The 21,379-nt window shown below is 45.7% G+C and overlaps 1 protein-coding gene across 2 annotated transcripts in view; it reads right to left on the minus strand.

Moving 5' to 3' along the window:
- Positions 1 to 21,379, minus strand: part of NIPAL2 (NIPA like domain containing 2) — a 590,087-nt gene that overhangs the window by 276,101 nt on the left and 292,607 nt on the right. For both annotated transcript variants that reach the window (XR_015309920.1, XM_086966045.1), the window contains exon 4: positions 9,764 to 9,823. Coding sequence is in view for 1 of the 2 variants with exons in the window: in XM_086966045.1 (XP_086822171.1) it covers positions 9,764 to 9,823 (60 nt within the window). In the remaining variant the exon portion in view is untranslated. The remainder of the gene's footprint in view (positions 1 to 9,763; positions 9,824 to 21,379) is intronic.

The following is a 21,379-nucleotide window of genomic DNA, read 5'->3' on the forward strand; positions in this document are numbered from 1 at the left end:
CTTTAGCATAGCCCCCTCTTTAGCATAGCCCCCTCTTTAGCATAGCCCCCTCTTTGGCTACTTGGTTGGTAAAGTTCATTATATGGTGAGGCGTCCATTAAGGATTGAGACAAAAATGAAGAATGATTTAGGGGGGACTAGGAGAGGCAATTGACAGCCACCAGAAATACCATCACTGCTGCCGCCAATAGTCAGACCCCCCAACACTCCCCACCTCCAACTCCTCCAGATATATGCACAGGCTGGGCTTCATGAAACTGTTCTCAGCCGCCCACCACTTCCCTGTGCTGGATGGCCATGCAGGGTCTTGTCACCTTCACTAACCCAGCCTCACTTGCTGTACTGGGGTTTCTCAGGGGCCTAAAACCGTCCCAGATCACGAGTAACTTATGGGCCTTTCGACGAGACCCATCGTATCTTTCAGGACCCTAGTCCAAGGGGCGGAGCAGGCCCCTGCAGACTCTGCGGTACAGCCTCCTCTTCGCCCCCCTCTCAAGCCCCCAGGAGTCCATCATCCATTCGGAAAGGCCCCATTCAACCCAAGGCTGATGAACATCTGTGAGATATGGGAGTCTCAGGGGCCCCTCTTCACATACTGCAGGGGGCCCCATCATTTACTGTTACACCACTGCCTAGTATAGAGGGCCAATACCCCTCCTAAGACCCTCCTGCAAGACCCAGCCAGGGGCCCTGCTTCGCTTCCAAACAACTTTTTGTGCGCTGCTGTTCCAGCTGGGATGCAGCAATTGCTCAATTTAGGGGCCCCGGGGTCCTCTGGGTTCAAAGTGTGTGGTCCAGACTGCCAATCCACCAGACCGATCACCTCTCCGACGCTGCACCCCCCAATTAAGCTTTCCCCGTTTCAAGTTCGGGAGAAGGCATTATTTTATCACGGGGACAAATTATATAATTTAGCTGAAAACAAAAATTATTTCCGGGTAACTAAATTTTCAAATCACCCGAGGTTCGAAATCAATCGTAATTTATCCCAGATTAACTTTTTGTTAAAGATAATGGCAATCTTGCATCCCCACATTCTAAACGTTTTTCCAACCTTATTATAACTCCCCAAAAATGTATAGTTTTAAAAAGTATTTTAATTACCTCGCAAAGATCTATAATTTACCGTCCTATACAAACACAAATATACGCTCTAGGGCATGGGTACTCACAAACTTTCTCTCAGGGGCCAAATTTACGGTGTGGTTTGTGGACGAGGGCCGCAATGGTGGGGGCGGAGTCAGTGAGAGAGGGGGGCGGGGCTAGAACCAAAAAAAAACTGACCATGAGGTTGAACACAGGCCCCTGCTGCGTGTGTCTTCGTCCACGGAGCCAACAGACCCAGCATACACACATTTCTCTCTCTCTGTCTCCCTCCCCCGCTCTGTCTCCCTCCCTATCTCTCTGTGTCCCTCCCTCTCTCTCTCTGTCTCCCTCCCTCTCTCTGTCTTCCCCCTCTTTCTCTCTCTCTCTCTCTGTCTCCCTCCCTCTGTCTCTCTCCCTCTCACTCTCTCTCCCTCTCTGTCACGCTCCCTCTCCGTCTCCCTCCCTCCCTGTCATTCCCTTCCTCTCTCTCGGTCTCCCTCCTTCTCACCCTCTGTCTCCCTCCCTGTCCCCATCCCTCCCTCTGCCTCCCTCCCTCTCTCCCTCCCTCCCCCGGTCTGTCTCATTCACTCTCTCTGTCTGACTTCCACTCTCTCTCTGTCTCCCTCCCTCTCTCCCTCCTCCCGTCTCCCTCCCTCTGTCTCTCCCTCCCTCTATCTCCCTGTCTCCCTCCCTCTCCCTCCCTTGACTCTCTCCCTCCCTCGTCCTCCCTTGACTCTCTCCCTCCCTCACCCTCCCCTGACTCTCCCTCCCTCAGTCTCTCCCTCCCTCGCTCTCCCCTGTCTCTCCCTCCTTCCCCTGTCTCTCCCTCCCTCGCTCTCCCCTGTCTCTCCCTCCCTCCCTCCCTCGCCCTCCCCTGTCTCTCCCTTCCTCGAAAAAGAAGTCCACATGGGTCAGCATCAGCAACATTCTTTAGGTGCAGATAAACACAGAAGAGATAGGGGGCTTCAGTCCCTGCTGCATGCGTGTAGGGCGCTGTCTTATAGCACCCCCGGGAGCTGCCGTACACTGGACAGCGCACAACAGCCCTTAATATGCAGACATCCCCTGCTGCTTCACAGCGCTTAGAGAACGGCGGGGACGGACGGGATAATGCAAGCGTCTGCATATTTGCGATTAATGACACTCCTTGCTTTAGGGAAGGGTTTCTCGTAACAGTGACTTATTTGCATGAGGTAGGAACCCTGGTTCACTAGAAACTCCGAGTGAGGGGTGGGCTACGGTTGGAATCCTTATTAATTAACTAACCCGAGAAAGAGCTTGCACAGTATGATGCATAGCCGCTACCCCCCCAACATACACACATTTTGACTGTACCCTTCACCCACCGAATAGACTTGTGAAATAAAAGGTTTTTCAAACTGTGTGTTTTTTAAAATGTTATTGCATAGTGGCTCACTTATCCTACTCCGATATGTTTTAATATGTCGTGAGGAAGTTGTTGTAACATGTATGCATTGTATATACCGCATATTTAAAGGCATTGTCGATGTTGCATGATTGGTTAAATGACCTCCGTGTTCACACACCAAGCTTCGCTCTGCTGGGTGCTTCCTGAAGCAGATCGCCCAAGGATACCTAAAGATGCGAGTCTATCTCCTTCTGTGCAACACTTAAGCTCTGAGTGATGCTCTCTAATTGGAGGGGAGCTTCTCGCCGCTGCATCTGAAGGGATTGGCTTTGTTAGGGAGACGAGCTGATTCGGAAGTGTGTTTGCACGTGTGCGAGGAGGACGGGAGACTAGTCGAGGTGTTTGACTGTTGGAAATACTGCCAGAGTTTACATAGCGTAACCAGATTGGTGTGGTGTCACCCCATGTGCTGTCCGCACCCCACTAGTGACGCCTCTGAAATATCACGAAAAGCAAGAGCTCTTTGCTGCACACATCGAACCACCTTCCACAGCCTTCCAAAAATGTGCAGCACATTAGTAATGACACCCTATTGTAGAGGGTGCACGAGAGCCAGCTGGACCGCTGCAGCAGAGATTAGGTGTAATCCGGAGGGCAGAGGTTCCAAGTAAGGCTGGGCTGGCTCAGACTATCATCCCCTCAGTGTTGATAAAACAAATGCTACTCGGGGAGCATGAGCTTCGACAGAGGAAATATATGTGCCACATACAGGCGTGCAACGCCTATTGAGTTCAAATGCCCCCCCCCCCCCCCCCCCCCATCCCCCTCCCTCCTCGTGTGTGGCAGCCCGGAATGAGACAGCTTGCCTGGCGCGCACACAGCCCCGAGCACTTCACAGGTCTTTGAAAGACCATTAACGTGTTAATGAGGCTTTGTTCTGTTTCACCTCTTCAGAGGCCCCTGCAGCTCCACTCTATGGCTGGAATCTCCCGGCCCCCCTAGAGCAGAGCATCTCCGAGTACAGGCAGCTGCAACCGGCGATGTTTCCTGACACTCTCGAAAAAAAAAATGTTTTAAAACTGGTACGATGTCTGCACGGTCCGTGGGCCGCCAAGGAAGGCTTGCCGGGCCGCTGGCGGCCCGCGGGCCGTACTATGAGTACCCCTGCTCTAGGGCAAATATATCAGGGAATATATTAATTGGAATAGTTTTACATATTGGGATTTTCACAGAGAAAAGCTTTTCGTTTATACTAGCTTGTCAATTATAGTTTTTAGTAAGTTAACTGAAAAATATAACAAAAAGTCTGAAATGCAGGAACATAGAGGCGATTTAAGAGGAATAGCGCTGTTTCTCTGCTCACAGATTTGCCACCTTTGCTTAAAGCAAAAGATGGGTTAAATTCCCCATAGGAAAGTCACAAGCCTTTTTTCAGCATCTTTTTTCTTAACTTAAACATGTTGCTCTCTTCCGCCGGTTACCATCTGTACTCGGAGCTTTAAGTGGGATGAAAAAACCTGGGGGGCGGGGGGGGGGGGGGGGGGGGGCTCAAGGGTGCGTGGTCAATGTAATTAAGGGCGTGGCTCGAAAAACATGTAAGCTAAGCATAGTGTGCCGCCCGACTGGTATTTTGCGGTTTTTGTCATTGCATCCAGATATATGATAGAACAAGTAACATCATACCTACAACAAGTCAGGACTATTGGCTTTGTCAATGGTTGTTAGTTGCATAAGATAAATGAGCAGCAACTACAGCTTGTATATAATATTGAAAAAGCTTCCACTTAAAGCCCTGTTGACACCACGACAGTGTTGCTGCTCCTGAAATTCAAAAAGAGAAGGGGAATCCAGAGAGAAATTACTCTGTTTAAAGGATTTCCCTTCCCCTATAACGCTTGAAAAAAACGGACCGCCTATGCCAGGGCACAAAACAGAGCCCGATAGAGACCCGTTTCGAGGCCTTCTTAAAAAAACTGCCTGTGCTCAGACCCGGTGAGACCCGGGCCACTTAAAGCCCTGTCTGTACAGAAGATTACCGTTAAGTAATCGGGTAAGTAATCAAGACGCTCTTAGACATGTAACAGTGCTCTTTTCAACGGATGCCTGTTCCTTCCCAATTGCCTTTCCTTCTTTTCAACTATGTTTCTTTATCCACCAATTCATGTGATTTTTATTTTATTGAAATGGTGGTATTTCCCATGGTACCATTGAGATTTCTACCAGGACTCTTGCGTACCATACATCATTTATCCCCTTGATTTACGTTGATCACTTAACGAAGAACTTTTCAAAAGAATATTAGGCCATATTATCAAGAAAGGACAATACATTACCGCCGCTTTTATCGGCAGGAAACTGCAGCTAAAGCGGCGATAATGAGCTTGATAATATGCCCTTGTGAATTCCCATAGAAGCCCAGGTTAACACCAGAATCTGGGCTTCCATGGGAATTCACAAGGGCATATTATCAAGCCCATTATCGCCGCTTTATCAGCAGTTTCCTGCCGATAAAAACGGCGATAATGTATCACCCTTTCTTGATAATATGGCCCATTATGTCAGACTCATTCTTTTACTTCGAACAGTGCTTGTGAGAATGCTGCCTATTCATCGCAGCATATTATGGTAGTTACCCTTGTCAAAATATTTTAATTGTGATTATGTAGTTTGTCGTTGATTGATTTTGATCCAAATTCTTGGTTACCAAACTCAGAGCAAAATAAAACTGATGACCAGCTCTCCATTGGACTCAGGTGAGTAGAGGTGGTTTTCGGAAAACATGTTCTTCTCAGTTTCCTTGTGGTCTCCCAGCAGGTGAAGTGTAATTTAACTCTCAGCACATCCCAGTTCCTGCTTGAGTCTTTTTGATTCATGCGTGTGGCAGCAGGTAACAACTAGGAGCTGTTTTCGCAGCAGACTAATATGCTATTTTGCGCTTATGAGACAGCGCATGCCCGGAAAAAGGTACATTAAAGGTTTATTATTCTGCCCTGTAAGAGAAGATATCATTTAAGGAACAGGCAGACATTTGAAGTGAGCAGATTCAGAGTGTTGCTGGTGGTGTAGGGTGCTCCCTTTAGGAGCTGCTGTCCACCTACACTTGGGAACTACCCAGAGAGCTCTGCTTCTATTTTGCATATTTTATGTGACACTCTAAGCCTGAAAGGGTATCGTTTTAATCTATGAAGTATAATCACATCCAGAAGAGCTTTTGGAAAAGCTCTAGCCCAAGTACTCTAGAATTCTTTAACACAAAGGTTAAATTGTCTTGAGAAAAAGCTGTCTTGAAGTGGAGCTGTGGCAGCGTGCAGCAATGCCTCAGAGATGCATGAGAGCGCAGTGATAACATAAATGCATGTTAGGGATTTCAAGGGCTCTTTCACGAGGCACACTATGCAATTTACACATACTCAGCCGTTCATTGACACTGCAGCCCCTTAACAACCTGCTGCTCATTCCAGTGCTGCCAAGTGCTGCTGGCGGCCCATACACGCTGGCGATCATGATTGGCTTTGTAAACACAGGGCAGGCCCTTCCCTAGGCCTTCTCTTCTCTGCTCTAGGTCTCTGCTGCATGCATGGAGCTCCGCCCCTCATCCAAAGGCATTGTTTGTCTACCTGTCCAATTCCTTACCAAGGAGTAACTTGTTTGCTCTACAAAAACCTATTACCTAGCACAGTCAAATACTTCGCCCAATATGGCGCCGCCTAGCCAGCCTGGCATGCATAAAGGGGGAAGTGCTTCACCCACACATCCTGAGAATACCCAAGAAAAACACAAATCAATCACCAGAAAGAGGGAGGGACGGGTTCAGGAATGGAACAGGAACTCCAGGACTCGGAGTAATGAAGATTACCTGTGAGTAACCAGGCATTCTGTTAATGCTGAGGATGATAGTTTGTTTAATTAAGTAACTGAGAAATCAGCTCTGTTCCTATTATTATAACAATATATTACACTCAGGTCAGGTGTGCTGTCATACCCTTGGTTTAGGTGCTCTACAAATACCTTTGGTATTTGCATTTAGGTTTATGTGTGGTTAACAAAAGGTTAAACCGGATGCTCACCAAAAAATGACGAATAACCATTGTTTGTTCAAGAAAAGAAGACATGCCGCCCCATTCTGTTGTGCCACAGTGGCCTTTTTTTGGCATCTGGGTTTTTTAAGAAACATTAAGTCAGATCAGCTGCTATGCACCTTCATTTTCAGTAGCCGCCACATTCTCTATGACTTTGTAGCTGCCAAGATACTCCAGCCATGAACGTGACATTCGTAAATTCAATTTCTTTAGTCAAAACCACTAAATACACTGCGGTGTTTAGACATCTACTTATAAAGGGAAAGAGAACTTCAATTCCAAGTATTCTCTGTGCATGCGCAGATCCACATTCATGCATATGGACATTAGTTGATGGTGTAAATATTTGACAATGACAACTAATAAACATACACAATGGTGTAACTCAACATTTTGAACAGGTGAATCACCAATGCTTGGTTTGGGCATCACCTGGAAGGCGCACATTCAATATATTTTCTAAGAGGTTGGCTCCTCTGTGCTTGTCTATGAGTAGTTACTTAGGATGTGGCTGGGCTGTCCCAAATAACAACTATTTGCTAGGCAATGGCTACTTCTCAATACATGGAAACACAAAGAACCAACACAAAAGGCATGTTATATTACGATGTGAGTGGGTGCATCAGCGATTCTGTGGATGATGTCAGCAGTGATGTTCTTTGAGATGTCATCAGTGATGTCATCAGTGATGTCACTGACCATGTCATGAGTGATGTAATATGTGAGGTCATAGGCAGTGCTGACTGTCAATGGTTTGGTACGAGTGAAACCTTAGCCTAACTATAACGTGTCTGTAACCATTGTTTTTTTTCAGTGAATTTTTATGTTTTTTAAAAAGTCAATTTCCTGACTATAACGTCCCTGTAACCTTTGTTTTTTTCAGTGACTCTATCTATCTATCTATCTATCTATCTATCTATCTATCTATCTATCTATCTATCTATCTATCTATCTATCTATCTATCTATCTATCTATCTATCTATCTATCTATCTATCTATCTATCTATCTATCTATCTATCTGTCTGTCTGTCTGTCTGTCTGTCTGTCTGTCTGTCTGTCTGTCTGTCTGTCTGTCTGTCTAATCTACCTATCTATCTATCTATCTAACTATCTAACTATCTATCTGTCTTGATATATAATGTCTCTTGCACTCCATCAAAGAAGAGCCTGCACTCAAAACCATGGAGACTTTAACCGGCTTTATTGGATCAGGCCACTTTGGACTCCAGGTCTCAAAAGCAAAGAGACACATTTTGGCTAGACAAGAGAATTTTTTTCCCTGGTCTTGAGTGCAGGTTCTTCCTTGATAGAGTTTTAGATACATTTTGGTTAGTCAATGAGATGCCAGCATGCTCCACACCCAATCAGGCGCACACAAGCAGTAAATTGCAACTTTCCTTTGAAGAAGAAAAAAAAAAATCTCTCTCTCCATATATATACTTTAAATACATAATGTAAAATATTTAAATTGTTGTTACTTATGATTTATTAGCCTGTAACGTCACAAAATCATGAACATTAGAATCACAAATTTATGTATTTTTTTGCAAAAAAAACGAAGCAAAGTCTTTTATTTATGACTACTAGGGCACGCTGCGTCGTGCTGATCCCTGTGTCTTTAAATATGTGTGGAACTGGCAAATGGTCGTGACCAAGACCTAGAGAGATGTGGAAACATGTCTTGTTTGCCAAATAAACCTATGAATTTGCACCTTCACACTGGAGTGGCTTGTCTTTTCCTGCCTGGAACGCAGGGATCATCTTATAGTTAGGACTTAGTTTCCATAAGAAGAGCGGTTTTTCATTTGCCAACAACTTAAGCATCGTTTGCTGAATCCTCGCAAAATTTTAAAAACTAGTTTGATGCTCAATTGAGCTACTGTCTTGAAAGTGTTGGGTGATCTGTCAAGCGGGGGCCAAGAAAAATGGGAGGAAACAAAACACATTTCCCCTTGTTTATTTCCAAAGGAACTTCAGATTTGGCTACAGACCAATCTGCTGAATGCAATTACACCAAATTAGGCAGGAAGGTAGATGTAGGTTCAAGGAAGAGCCTTTTCATGATTTGGTGTAAAACTGTTCAGTAGTTGTGGAGCAATTTAAAGAAATCCCTAGTTGTATATATAGGGACGCAGCGGATCCACTACCTATTCTGATCTCATGCTGAGAAATGATTGGCTGCCAACACTTCAAACAAGGAAGGGTTGGTAGTCATCTGGGGACTCAGCTTGAGCAGAGTCCCAGAAAAAAAAAGAAAGGAAAGTGGGCAAGGTAAAAATAGCCTGGCCCCCTAGGCCTGTTGGGGGGGTCCCACAGGAACCATGCAGGGCCAAAAAAGCATTAAAAAAAAAACAAATCAGCGGAATCCGTGGGTCCTGCCAAAAATGTTTTTTTTTTAAAGTGCAGGCTCCCATGCTTTGGTAATAATTAGCGCCCGGATGAGCTAGGTCCAGGGGCCATTTTTTTAATAGGAGAGGGGCGGCGCACAGGTCCCCCCTCCTGGGACTTAATATTGCATGGGGGACAACCATCTCACCTGGGGCTTCTTTAAAAATGAATGTGGGTGAGGCACGTACCACTTCCCCTGCTGCCCCAGGGACCACCATCACCTCCCTATAGGTTATTTATTTTTACATAAGTGGGCCTCTCAGACCTCCACAGTACCGGGGCTTAAACTGAAAAAATGTGGGGGGGGGCAAGTGGACTTCCTGGGGCAAAATTAATGAAAGGAGGGGAGCTGTGCAGACCCCCTCCTGGAGCCATAGTTGGCCCTGGAGATCACCACCCCCAGGGACAGCTCCTGCTATGTCCTGGGGTGCCCACCCCGGGATACAGCTGTGTGCTATGGAGGGTTGTATGGTGGTTGCAGGACTGTGTGAGTGTCAGAGAGTGGAGTGGTGTTGATGCTGTGAGTGTTCGGTGAGGGTAAGTGCATGAAAACATGAATCAGGCATATATAGTCATATACAGGCTTGCAGACTTTAACTTCTATGTAAATTGGGCCATAAGTCAATACGACTGACTTTTGTCGTTAAAAAATGTCTCTGTTACTGAGAATTGGAGAGACCAATTGGCCTAGCCTTAGTACTGGAGGCATGTGCAGTACTTTTGGGATTCTGGGAGGTCATAGACTTAACTAGATACCAGGGACTTTTTGTCATATCATTAAATATTTTGCTGCACTAAAACAACACATAAACCTGCAAGTGGGATAATGATCTACTTACCCAGCACATCAGAGGCCCTCAGGAGTTCCTTCAGAAACACAACAGAAATAATTGCACTACCTAATAAAGGAAAAAAATATGTCATATTAGAATGTCAAACTGCTAAACATCACATTTCTTTTTTATGGTCTGAATTTAATATCCTGTTAAATTTCGATCTAAAAATGTATTTTACATTCACCATTTAACAATGTTTTAAACACCAGTATTTGAATGTTTCTCGCTGAGGTTGGGTAGACACGTGGAAATCGAAGAGTCTTCACATTTTAGACATTCAGCTGAAAAGTCAGAGGAATCAAGTATAGTTTTTTCATCATTATTCTGAGAAGGTGTCTAAAAAGAGATCATGGTGCGCAAACAAATGATGGACGGAATGCTGAACAAATCAAAAATTCACCCCTAGTCAAGAAATCTTGGTTCAATCCATCCTTCCTTTTGCTCACCATGCCACCACAGTTTGGGCACAGTCATATGCACATAAGTCTTGTCTCTGCTCCTCATGGGAACCGTCCAGCCCGAACAGCTAAATGAGGTCCGCCCTGGACTGGAAACAATCATCATGGGATCAGTTTCCGGGTATTACCCCTCATCAGCCAGGCTAGCTAGAATCCAGTGGCACAGTGAGCAAGTTTCCGGGGAGGACCTGGCTTGGCAGTTCGGGCTGGACTGTTCCCACGAGGAGCAGAGTCAAGACTGATTTGCATATGGCTGAGGGATAATTATGAGGTAAGGGATGCGATTAGAGTTAGGGTGTTAGTATAGGGTTAAAGTACATATCGGCTTAGGGAAACTAAGCGAGGTGGGTGCTAGTGTAAGAGTATTTCGAAGCAAGAATAAACACTTCAAACATTTTTTTACAAAAACTGAAAGTTAATCTTTCAAAGTAAATACAGATTGGATGGACTGCATTACATTTCAAACCTTAGGTTTCACAAGCTCGAGTTTGGACATTTGGGTTATCTGACTGTACATTTAGAATGCTCATCCTAGCTTTATTTGAGCTATGTTTTTCCTTGACTGAAGACATTAAAGTAGGAGTATTGAGCCTAGATTACTCTATATTGATAATGGTATCAGAGAAAGCAATAGATCACATAATTTACTTTAGTAAACAGATGAACTGCCAATTATAATTGTAATAAAAATACAGAGGCGTTATGTAGAACTGTTGACCCAGCAACATATGTGTTAAGTATTTAGGCAGCACCAGACAAAATATCCCACAATCCCCATGAAGAAGAATCCATATTAGCTATACCTTCCTGTTGATTCGGGTGTAGGACATATTACTGTCTTGAAATGCACCACAGACTAAATAATATTGGGGACGGCCTATGGCAAGGGAGAGGAGGGCGGGTAAATATGGGGAATTTGATAGTTCACGGTCTGTATAGGCTCTTGAGTATGATCCTGATGTATCGTTCACATTGGCAGATAATATGACAGTTGATTGTTAATGTATAAATCGCAATAACAATCTGTTTATACAAAAAAACATTATTATAGTGAAGAAACAATCAAATAAAATTCCTAAATCAATTTAGTAAGAAAGTGAAAACAATAAAAAACATGACCAAAAAACTGTCAAAAAGACGTTTAAAGCTTTAGGTCAGAAGGTTACAAGAAACAACAGAGCGCCAATGGTTGTGGTTGACTGTAACCTAGGAGCAAATTAAGGCCATTTGCAATGGAGCCACAGTTAGGTATGCCTAGAGTAATACCAGTAAAAAATTTACCTTTAGACTTAGGGTCTGATTTTGAGTTTGGCAGATGGGTACTCCATCAAAAATATGATGCCTATACTGTCTGTCTTTTTATTATAGGGTTACATTGTATGGCACTTGTAATAAGGCATACAGGATATCTGTCACGTTTGTGATGGAGTAATCAGCCACCAAACTCTACATTGGTCCCTTATACCTTTCAACAGAAGTCCAAAATCTCAACCGGAGAAAAGCAGGACACTGTAGTCTGCAAAGTTATCTTGAGCTCATACATTCATTGTACAGGGTGTCCCAGAAACCAGGAGTTTTTGTGCCGAAATCTCCATAAGGTACAAACTTGAAAAAAGTAGCTGCCAAAGTTCTTTCCTAACTGTGATCACTTTGCTGCCCTTTCCCATTCTCAAGTTTTACCTTTGATCTTATTCAATCTTTTGAATCTCAAAACCACCTTGTGGATCAAGGCAGGATGCTTTAGCTGGCTAGGTATTTCAGTGGTCCTCCAGTATCCTCATACTTCCCACCAAACAATTACAAGTGGAGAACCCAGCAGATTGTGGCTGGCAGGTCAAGTCTCAACTTCTGAAGATTATTTAGAACTTCTTCATGGCCTCACCTACATCTGCAAGGGTCCAGACCACAGGTCAGCAGCATGAGGAAGATTCGGCCATTCACTACAGTGTAAGTAACATAAAGCCATACTGACAGGTCCTTTTAGTTGGTTACTAGAGTCTTGATTTCAGTGCTCCCTTTGTAGCAATTTCTAGAAGGCATTTGTGGAACTTGTCTAAAAAGAGCACAGTTTATTCATATTTTCATACAAAACTAAATACAGGGCATATTTAATTATTTGAAAACTCTTCATGCGACTAGATACAATTAATTGAGGAGTATTTCATATTTTTACATCAATTATGCACCCGGATGGAAAATATTGTGTATGAATCTAGCCTGCTACCTGGAAGATGGGGCGGATGCTATTCATCTAACATTCAAGGACATGTGTAAACAATGTAATAAACTAAGGCTCTGCGGAATTTTCATAATCAACTTTACGGTACATTTTGTATTCAATAGTCCCAGGAATTCTTCTCATTTCCCTTCTCTGATTTTACATTACCCATGTGCAGCACAATAGCATTTATCTATCTCAGGGTTCATTTCATGACTGTGTTTTTAGTTATTAGACTTCATAAGTTAGGCAAAACGAAAGGGGATGATGGATGGAGTGTTGAATATTGCAAGCACTCACCCCCAGTCAACTGATCTGGGTTTAATCAATCATTGTTTTTTAGCTCACTCAGCCACCCCAGTTCAGACATAGCCATATGCAAATCAGTCTGACCCTATGCCTCATGTGAAAAGTCCAGCCTGAACTGCCAAGCCATGTCTTCCCTGGACCAGAAACAAGCATCCTGGGACTGGTTTCTGGCTAATCAGGTGACCTCGATCCTGCCCAAGGGCCGAGTCACTCCCACTGCCGCCAGCTGCTCCGCTCTGCTGCTGCCTCCTGCAGGGTTCGAGCCCCCTGAGCCTCGCCAGCGCTATTCTTGTGGGTTATTGGTTTCATTTCCTGTCCTGCAACTGTTGTTCCCTCTGTCATTTTTGTTTTTTTCTGGTGTTATTTTCACCGTCACAGCCCCCCCGCACTCTCCCCTCTTGCCTTCTCTGACACTCGCTTCTCGCTGCTTCCCCGCGGCCACGCCCCTTCGTCGCCCCGCTCCCGCCTCATAAAAGCGGCTTCCCCGGTCATTTGAGGGTGACCTCGACCCTGCCCAAGGGCCGAGTCACTCCCACTGCCGCCAGCTGCTCCCTCCGATCGCGCTCGGCTCTGCTGCTGCCTCCTGCAGGGTTCGAGCCCCCTGAGCCTCGCCAGCGCTATTCTTGTGGGTTATTGGTTTTCATTTCCTGTCCTGCAACTGTTGTTCCCTCTGCCATTTTTGTTTTTCTGGTGTTACTTTCACCGCCACAGCCCCCACCCCCATCCACCCCCCCTCTTGCCTTCTGTGACACTCGCTTCCCGCCGCTTCCCCGCGGCCACACCCCCTCGCCGCCCCGCTCCTGCCTCCCAGCCGCGCCCTATCCCTCTGCCTTATATGGCAACCACCAACAGGACGCGCAGCAGGCGCGCTGATTGCGCACCGAACGCGCCTGGACCGCGCCCAGTGCCGGAACCCCTGGACCCCGAAGCCGCCACAGCACTAGAATGCACTACAACTCCAGCACCCTCCACGCACTCAACCCCGGACAAGATCACTCCTGCTACCAGGCCATCCCGAAGAACACTCAAGGGCCCTTCACCTGCCAGAACTGCAGCTTCACCAGCATCCGGCCCGCCAAACCATCAACCAGAGAATCCAACCACCTCTGGTGCATCCTCCTCAACACCCGCTCCGTCCGCAAGCACGCTATCAAACTCTGGGACCTCCTAGACTCAACCACCCCTGACGTCGCCTTCCTGACGGAGACCTGGCGGAACGCCACCTCGGCATCGGACATCACCATAGCCATACCTGAAGTCTACAAGATCTCCTGCAGAGACCGCACCAACGGAGTGGGAGGGGGAATCACCATCATCCACAAGGACACCCTCAGAGTCTTGACCAACACCGACGACACCCTCACCGCCGCCGAACACATGCACTTCCAGAGCCACACCGACCCCAACACCACCCTCAGAGGAACACTCGTCTACAGACCACCCGGACCCCTAACACAGTTCAGCGACGCCATCACCGACCACATCAGCCCCCACGCCATCACCTCCATGGACTACATCCTCTTCTGGGACCTGAACTTCCACCTTGAGAACAGCAACAACGCTAACTCCACCGCCCTGATCGACAACCTCGCCAACCTCAGACTCAAACAGCTCGTGACGACACCCACCCACGCCGCTGGACACACACTGGACCCCATCTTCTCCGCAAGCCCCCACGTCACCTTCAATCACATCACCGAACCCCACTGGACCGACCACAGATGTGTTCACTTCACCTTCCAGAAACCCACCACACACCACCGCACCCAACAGCGGCAACGCAGTTGCTGGCGCAAGGTCACCAAGGACCAACTGACCACCATCCTCGCGCTGAGACCACCTGCCGATCCCACCAACCCTGACACCACTGCCATCAACCTCAAACAGTGGATCAACGACTGCGCTGACACCCTCGCCCCACTCAAGAACTCCACCACCAACCACACCAACAAGAAAGCCGCAAGGTTCACCGAAGACCTCTGGACCTCCAAGCGCACCTGTCGGAAGCTGGAGAAAAGATGGCTCCATGACCGAACTCCAGACAGCTACACAGCCCACAAGAACGCCACCCGCAGACACCACCAACTCATTAGGACCGCCAAGAGGACCACCTTCAAGGACCGCCTAGACAACAACGTACATAACACCAAAGAGCTCTTCAACATCGTAAAAGAACTCTCCAACCCCAGCTCCAACACCAACGACATTCCCCCATCGCAAGACCTGTGCGCCTAACTGGCCACCTTCTTTCACCGATCACAGATATCCACGACAGCTTCAACTCCGACACCCCCACCCCCACCACCGAGACCACCACCCCTGCGACCTCCACCCACTCCGGACGCCTGACCACATGGTTCAACGTCAGCGACGAAGAAACCATCAAGACCATGAACCATATCCACTCCGGAGCCCCATCCGACCCGTGCCCCCACCACGTCTTCAACAAAGCCAACACAGCCCTCGCACCCCATCTCCGGAAAACAATCAACACCTCCTTCGAGACAGCAACCTTCCCGGAGAGCTGGAAGCACACCGAGATCAACGCCCTACTGAAGAAACCAAAGGCGGACCCCAAGGACCTCAAGAACTTCCAGCCCATCTCCCTGCTCCCTTTCCCGGCGAAAGTCACAGAGAAGATTGTCAACAGACAGCTGACCCGATACCTCGAAGACAACAACATCCTGGACCCATCCCAGTCCGGCTTCCGTAGCAACCACAGCACCGAGACCGCCCTCATCGCCGCCACCGACGACATTAGGATCCTGATGGACAAAGGAGAAACAGCCGCCCTCATCCTTCTGGACCTATCAGCAGCCTTCGACACGGTCTGCCACCGCACCCTAATAGCACGTCTCCATGGCGCCGGAATCCAAGAGAAGGCCCTGGCCTGGGCCACATCCTTCCCCTCCGGCAGAACCCAGAGCGTCCGCCTCCCACCCTTCCGCTCCAAGACCACCGAGATCATCTGCGGCGTCCCACAGGGATCTTCCCTCAGCCCGACGCTCTTCAAATTCTACATGGCACCACTCGCCCACGTCACACGACAACACAACCTCAAGATCATCTCCTACGCCGACGACACCCAGCTGATCATATTCCTCACCGAAGACCCCACACTGCCAAAACCAAACTCCACAGAGGAATGAAGGTTGTCGCCGAATGGAAGATGAACAGCAGGCTGAAGCTGAACTCAGACAAGACGGAGGTCCTCATCCTCGGCCCTACCCCATCAGCCTGGGACAACTCCTGGTGGCCAACAGCGCTAGGAACAGCCCCAGAACCCGCCGAACACGCACGCAACCTGGGGATCATCCTCGACTCCGACCTCTCCATGCCTTCTCCGCGTCCTGCTTCAACACTCTCCGAATGCTCCGCAGGATCTTCAAATGGATCCCCTCCAACACAAGAAAAACCGTCACCCAGGCCCTCGTCACCAGCAGACTGGACTACGGGAACACCCTCTACGCAGGACCATCAACCAAGATCCTGAGACGGCTGCAACGCATCCAGTACGCCTCAGCACGACTGATCCTCTACGTCCCCCGACGCAGCCACATCACACCCCACCTGAGAGGCCTGCACTGGCTCCCCGTCAACAAGAGGATCACCTTCAAACTCCTTATCCACGCACACAAAGCCCTACACAACGCCGGACCAGCATACCTCAACGACAACTCAGCTTCTACACCTCCACCCGCAGCCTCCGCTCTGCCAGCCTTGCCCTCGCCACAGTTCCCCGCATCCGGAAAATAACCGCCGGTGGCAGATCCTTTTCCTACCTCGCCGCCAAGACCTGGAACACTCTCCCTACCAATCTATGACAGACCCAAGACCTGCTGGCCTTCAGATGACTCCTCAAGACCTGGCTCTTCGATCAGTAGCAGATCCCCCCACCCCCTCAGCACCTCGAGACCCTCACGGGTATGTAGCGCGCTCTACAAATGTACTGATTGATTGATTGATTGATTGAATCCGCCATCATCAGCCAGGCTAGCTTGAATCCAGTGGCAAAGTGAGCAAGGTACCCAAATCTGTGAATACCCTGCCAACTTAGGGCGAACAAAGCAAAACCAAAGATGATGATGGACGGAGTGTTGAACATTGCAAGCACTCCCCCCAGTCAACTGATCTGGGTTTAATCCATCATCATTCTATAGCTCACTCCGCCACCCAAGTTCAGACATGGCCATATGCAAATCAGTCTAACCCTGGGCCTCATGGGAACAGTCCAGCCTGAACTGCCAAGCCATGTCTTCCCTGTACCGGAAACAAGCATCCTGGGACCGGTTTCTGGCTAATCAGCCGTCATCAGCGAGGCTAGCTGCCTTGAAGCCAGTGGCAAAGTCAGATCACTCTTATTAATGCCATTGCATTCAGGTCTGTGATGCTACGCATTACTCAAAGACAGAAAATAGGAATTTGATTGTACAATTTATAATATTCCAATTGCTATATGACATCTTGTGTATACTGCCATAATGGTTTATTATCTTGTTGCAATTTGTCAATTTTCAACACGCCACAGTACTCAAGCTCTGGCAGTTTCGCCTTGAACAACGGTTCTTGTTGCAGACCAGATGTCGAATTATTCCCAAAAGTTGGCAATTTTTTTTATTTGATCACTGATTTCCTTGGAACTGCTTTGCACAGATGTTCATCTAATCTGAATATTTCCAGAGACTGTTTGGAAAGAGGGGACCCCTACAACCTAGTGGCTTGCTAATCGTAGGGAATATACAACCATGGGTTGAGAAGAAAAAATAGCAAACCAATTGATAATATTAGTGCCCTTGTTACAACCTCATTTTACATATTACATTGACATTAATAATTCGCTTAGACAGCAACGTATGGAAAATATATGGTTATTTTATTTTTCTTATTATTTGTTTCATTTTTATATCTTTTTTTCCATTTTAGACAACAAAGTTTTGTGTTTCTTTTTTAAAATGTAAATTCACTTAGTTCATAGTTACCATTATGATTCATAATAGTGACAATAAATGACATGCACTACCTATTGTAAACAAAAACATACAACAATATACAGTTAAATACAAAAAAGGTGCTGTACGATATGTTCGGTCGATGGAAAATTGTATGAAGGCAAATGCGGTAGAGTAGAACACAACGCGTTTCGGCCTGAGGCCTTCATCAGGTGACCGTCATTTCGTTTTTTACACACAGACAGGTGTACAACAAGTTCTTTACTTAGTTATCCTGTGGAGTAGATTCCAATTTCTTAGAACAGAAGTTCTGATGTTTTTAATGATGAAGAGTTTTCAGCAGGAAATATATAACTGATAAGTGTTGATTCCACTTCTTATTTTTAAACAGGGTTGCTCATAGGATATGTTATGTTGATAGGGTAGATATTCGCCGGCACCGCTTATTTCACTCCATAGTTATGATCTAAACACTACTGATGTAGAAGGAAGGATATTCTCATAACGGTTATGCCATCGTTGTTTATATTTTCACACAACACCATTCCTTGTCGGCACGTCTGGAAGGCACACCAGCAGACCCCCCTAACTACGGAGAAACGCGCTCAGCCACGAAATACCTAAATCTGGAAGAGGCCACCTAGTGAAACCAATCCTCTTCACAAATCACAACAAGGAATGGTGTTGTGTGAAAATATAAACAACGATGGCATAACCGTTATGAGAATATCCTTCCTTCTACATCAGTAGTGTTTAGATCATAACTATGGAGTGAAATAAGCGGTGCCGGCGAATATCTACCCTATCAACATAACATATCCTATGAGCAACCCTGTTTAAAAATAAGAAGTGGAATCAACACTTATCAGTTATATATTTCCTGCTGAAAACTCTTCATCATTAAAAACATCAGAACTTCTGTTCTAAGAAATTGGAATCTACTCCACAGGATAACTAAGTAAAGAACTTGTTGTACACCTGTCTGTGTGTAAAAAACGAAATGACGGTCACCTGATGAAGGCCTCAGGCCGAAACGCGTTGTGTTCTACTCTACCGCATTTGCCTTCATACAATTTTCCATCGACCGAACATATCGTACAGCACCTTTTTTGTATTTAACTGTATATTGTTGTATGTTTTTGTTTACAATAGGTAGTGCATGTCATTTATTGTCACTATTATGAATCATAATGGTAACTATGAACTAAGTGAATTTACATTTTAAAAAAGAAACACAAAACTTTGTTGTCTAAAATGGAAAAAAAGATATAAAAATGAAACAAATAATAAGAAAAATAAAATAACCATATATTTTCCATACGTTGCTGTCTAAGCGAATTATTAATGTCAATGTAATATGTAAAATGAGGTTGTAACAAGGGCACTAATATTATCAATTGGTTTGCTATATTTCCAGAGACTGTACAAGACACATGTTAAATGTTATGCATGGGAACAATATCTAATAATGAATAATACAAGTGTTTTGTCGTTATTCCGAGATGCTCCATTTTTTATTGTATTAAATTAATTCTTTCCATAGGAGACACTCTGTCAAAGGATTGTGACAGACACCTGAATAGATTACACCTCTCTAAAATTTCCCTACCTATCCAACTCATGCATGCTGAAAACCAGAGAGAGTGTTCATTTCCTTCCAGCTCTTAACCTTTCATCATACTGAATAATCTCATCTAATGTAGTAAACTACTGCTTGCACAGATTAAGGTTATTAAATAAAATCATTACTGAAATATCTGCCAAGACAACCAATACTCATAACACAGAAAACAAATCTGAGAATTGATTCCACAAAGAATACATTCTTCGTCTTCGTTCTGCCTCTGGCGCATCTTCCTATTTCGACCACTGCAATGCCATTTACTCTCATTTTGCAAAAACATTCAGCTCCCCAAGCTCCAAAAAGCACATGTACATGTGGCCTGGATTTTCTTTGGTCTGCAACAATAAGCTACCATCACAAAAGCTACAAAAAGCCTTCTCTTGCTTTACGTCAAGAAAACAATATACTTCAGGGTTCTGTGCTCACCAGCAAGATCATTTAAGGATGCACAACGGAATGGCTTCAAAGCAAACTTACCAGCCATGGAAGCACTCGAAGGCAGATCCATTCACGTGCCGTGCCCCACACCCTGGGACACCCTCTGCACACATGTCAGATCAAAAGGAAGGCTTTGACGACATAACACATCAGATTGGCCTTTGACTGACACCCTTCTATGTCAAGTAACTTTCTGAGGCACAATCGCATCTTGACCCTTTCAACACTCTTTATTGCTGTCTGGTCTGCTGCATAAGGCGAGCCACAATCTTCCTCCACTGATAGATGCATTTTCAAAAATTCGTGTCTCTGTCTGCTCAAACTTTAGTTTCTTGTCATTTTCTGTGAGGTAGTTTCAAGTAAGCCAACTCACAATAACACCCAAAGCTACCTGAATGTACCCGACCACCCTGCCAACCTTAAAACAATTTTCTTTTCTGGCTGATCTAAAGTGACAAACTCTGCCTGGCAGTGGTGCACCTGGAAGCCCCCAACTTTGAATATTACTGCCACACCAGGTCTATCCACTTGTGTCCCTCTTAACTTTTGTGATCATCGCCTTAAAATGACTACTAGCTGTCTCTCGCACTTCACATAAGATCAAAAATAAAAACAAATGTGAGAAAATAACGTACATCTTGGGCAACTAAACGTTTTTCGTATACCTCAACAGTCTTAACATTTATGCTAATTTACTGATTACAAGATATAACAACACCTAAGTGAAGCTCAGGAATGCCCATAACACTTTACGGTTCACTTGCAACTGGGAACAGTAGTAATATTTGACCATCTGCACACAAGGAAGCGAAGACCTTAACATGATGGGCAGTCACTGCAACGGAGATACTGGCCAGACCCAGTTACTCCCAGGCTTGGCGTTACCACCAGCTCCATTTACCGGATATCTCATGAGTGTGCCTAAACCAGGCCTTAATTCAACAAAGTAAGGTGATTAAATATTAAGAAAGATTTCATTCCAGGGATCCCACTAATTTATACCAGGTTTACAGGGTTAAATCTATGAAGAAACCAGAAAATGAAATAGGTCAGCCATAACTCTTGTTTTTTTCTATCGCATAATGTTTCTTTAATTGGGTACTTTCTTTTCCTGGAAGATGTACATTACATAGATGTGCTCTTCAGGCATCGAGAAGGACAACTTCAAGCAATGTAGGAAAGGGAAAGAACACTGTGTGCTGGGGTTTGAAGACTACCCTCACTGCAGGAAAGAGGAGGGCTGCGGATAAGACTATTACAGCATTAAAGAAGGAAGATGAAGGCAAATTAACATGAGGTTAATAAAAGGAGATTACTACCCAGAGACATGAAAGGCTGGTCTAGGATACAGTACTGAAGATGAAGGAAGCGATGGTGAGCACTGCTCAGAGGTGCACACTGAGGACTCTTAATATACCAGTATTAAATACGAGAAATTGCAGAGAAGTCTAATAAAAGTTCTTGTCAGCACTGTTCTTTTGTGCAATGAGCAGGATATAACATAAGAATCATTCTGCATATGTGCATCACTTAATACAGCCTCTCTCTATTTTTAGGTAGAGTATTTATACTCAAACCTATTACATCTGAACCAAAGTCTCTTGAACCAGCAGATTTCCTACA

This window comes from Lissotriton vulgaris, chromosome 4_1 (assembly GCF_964263255.1).
Source record: "Lissotriton vulgaris chromosome 4_1, aLisVul1.2, whole genome shotgun sequence".
NCBI lineage: Eukaryota > Metazoa > Chordata > Amphibia > Caudata > Salamandridae > Lissotriton > Lissotriton vulgaris.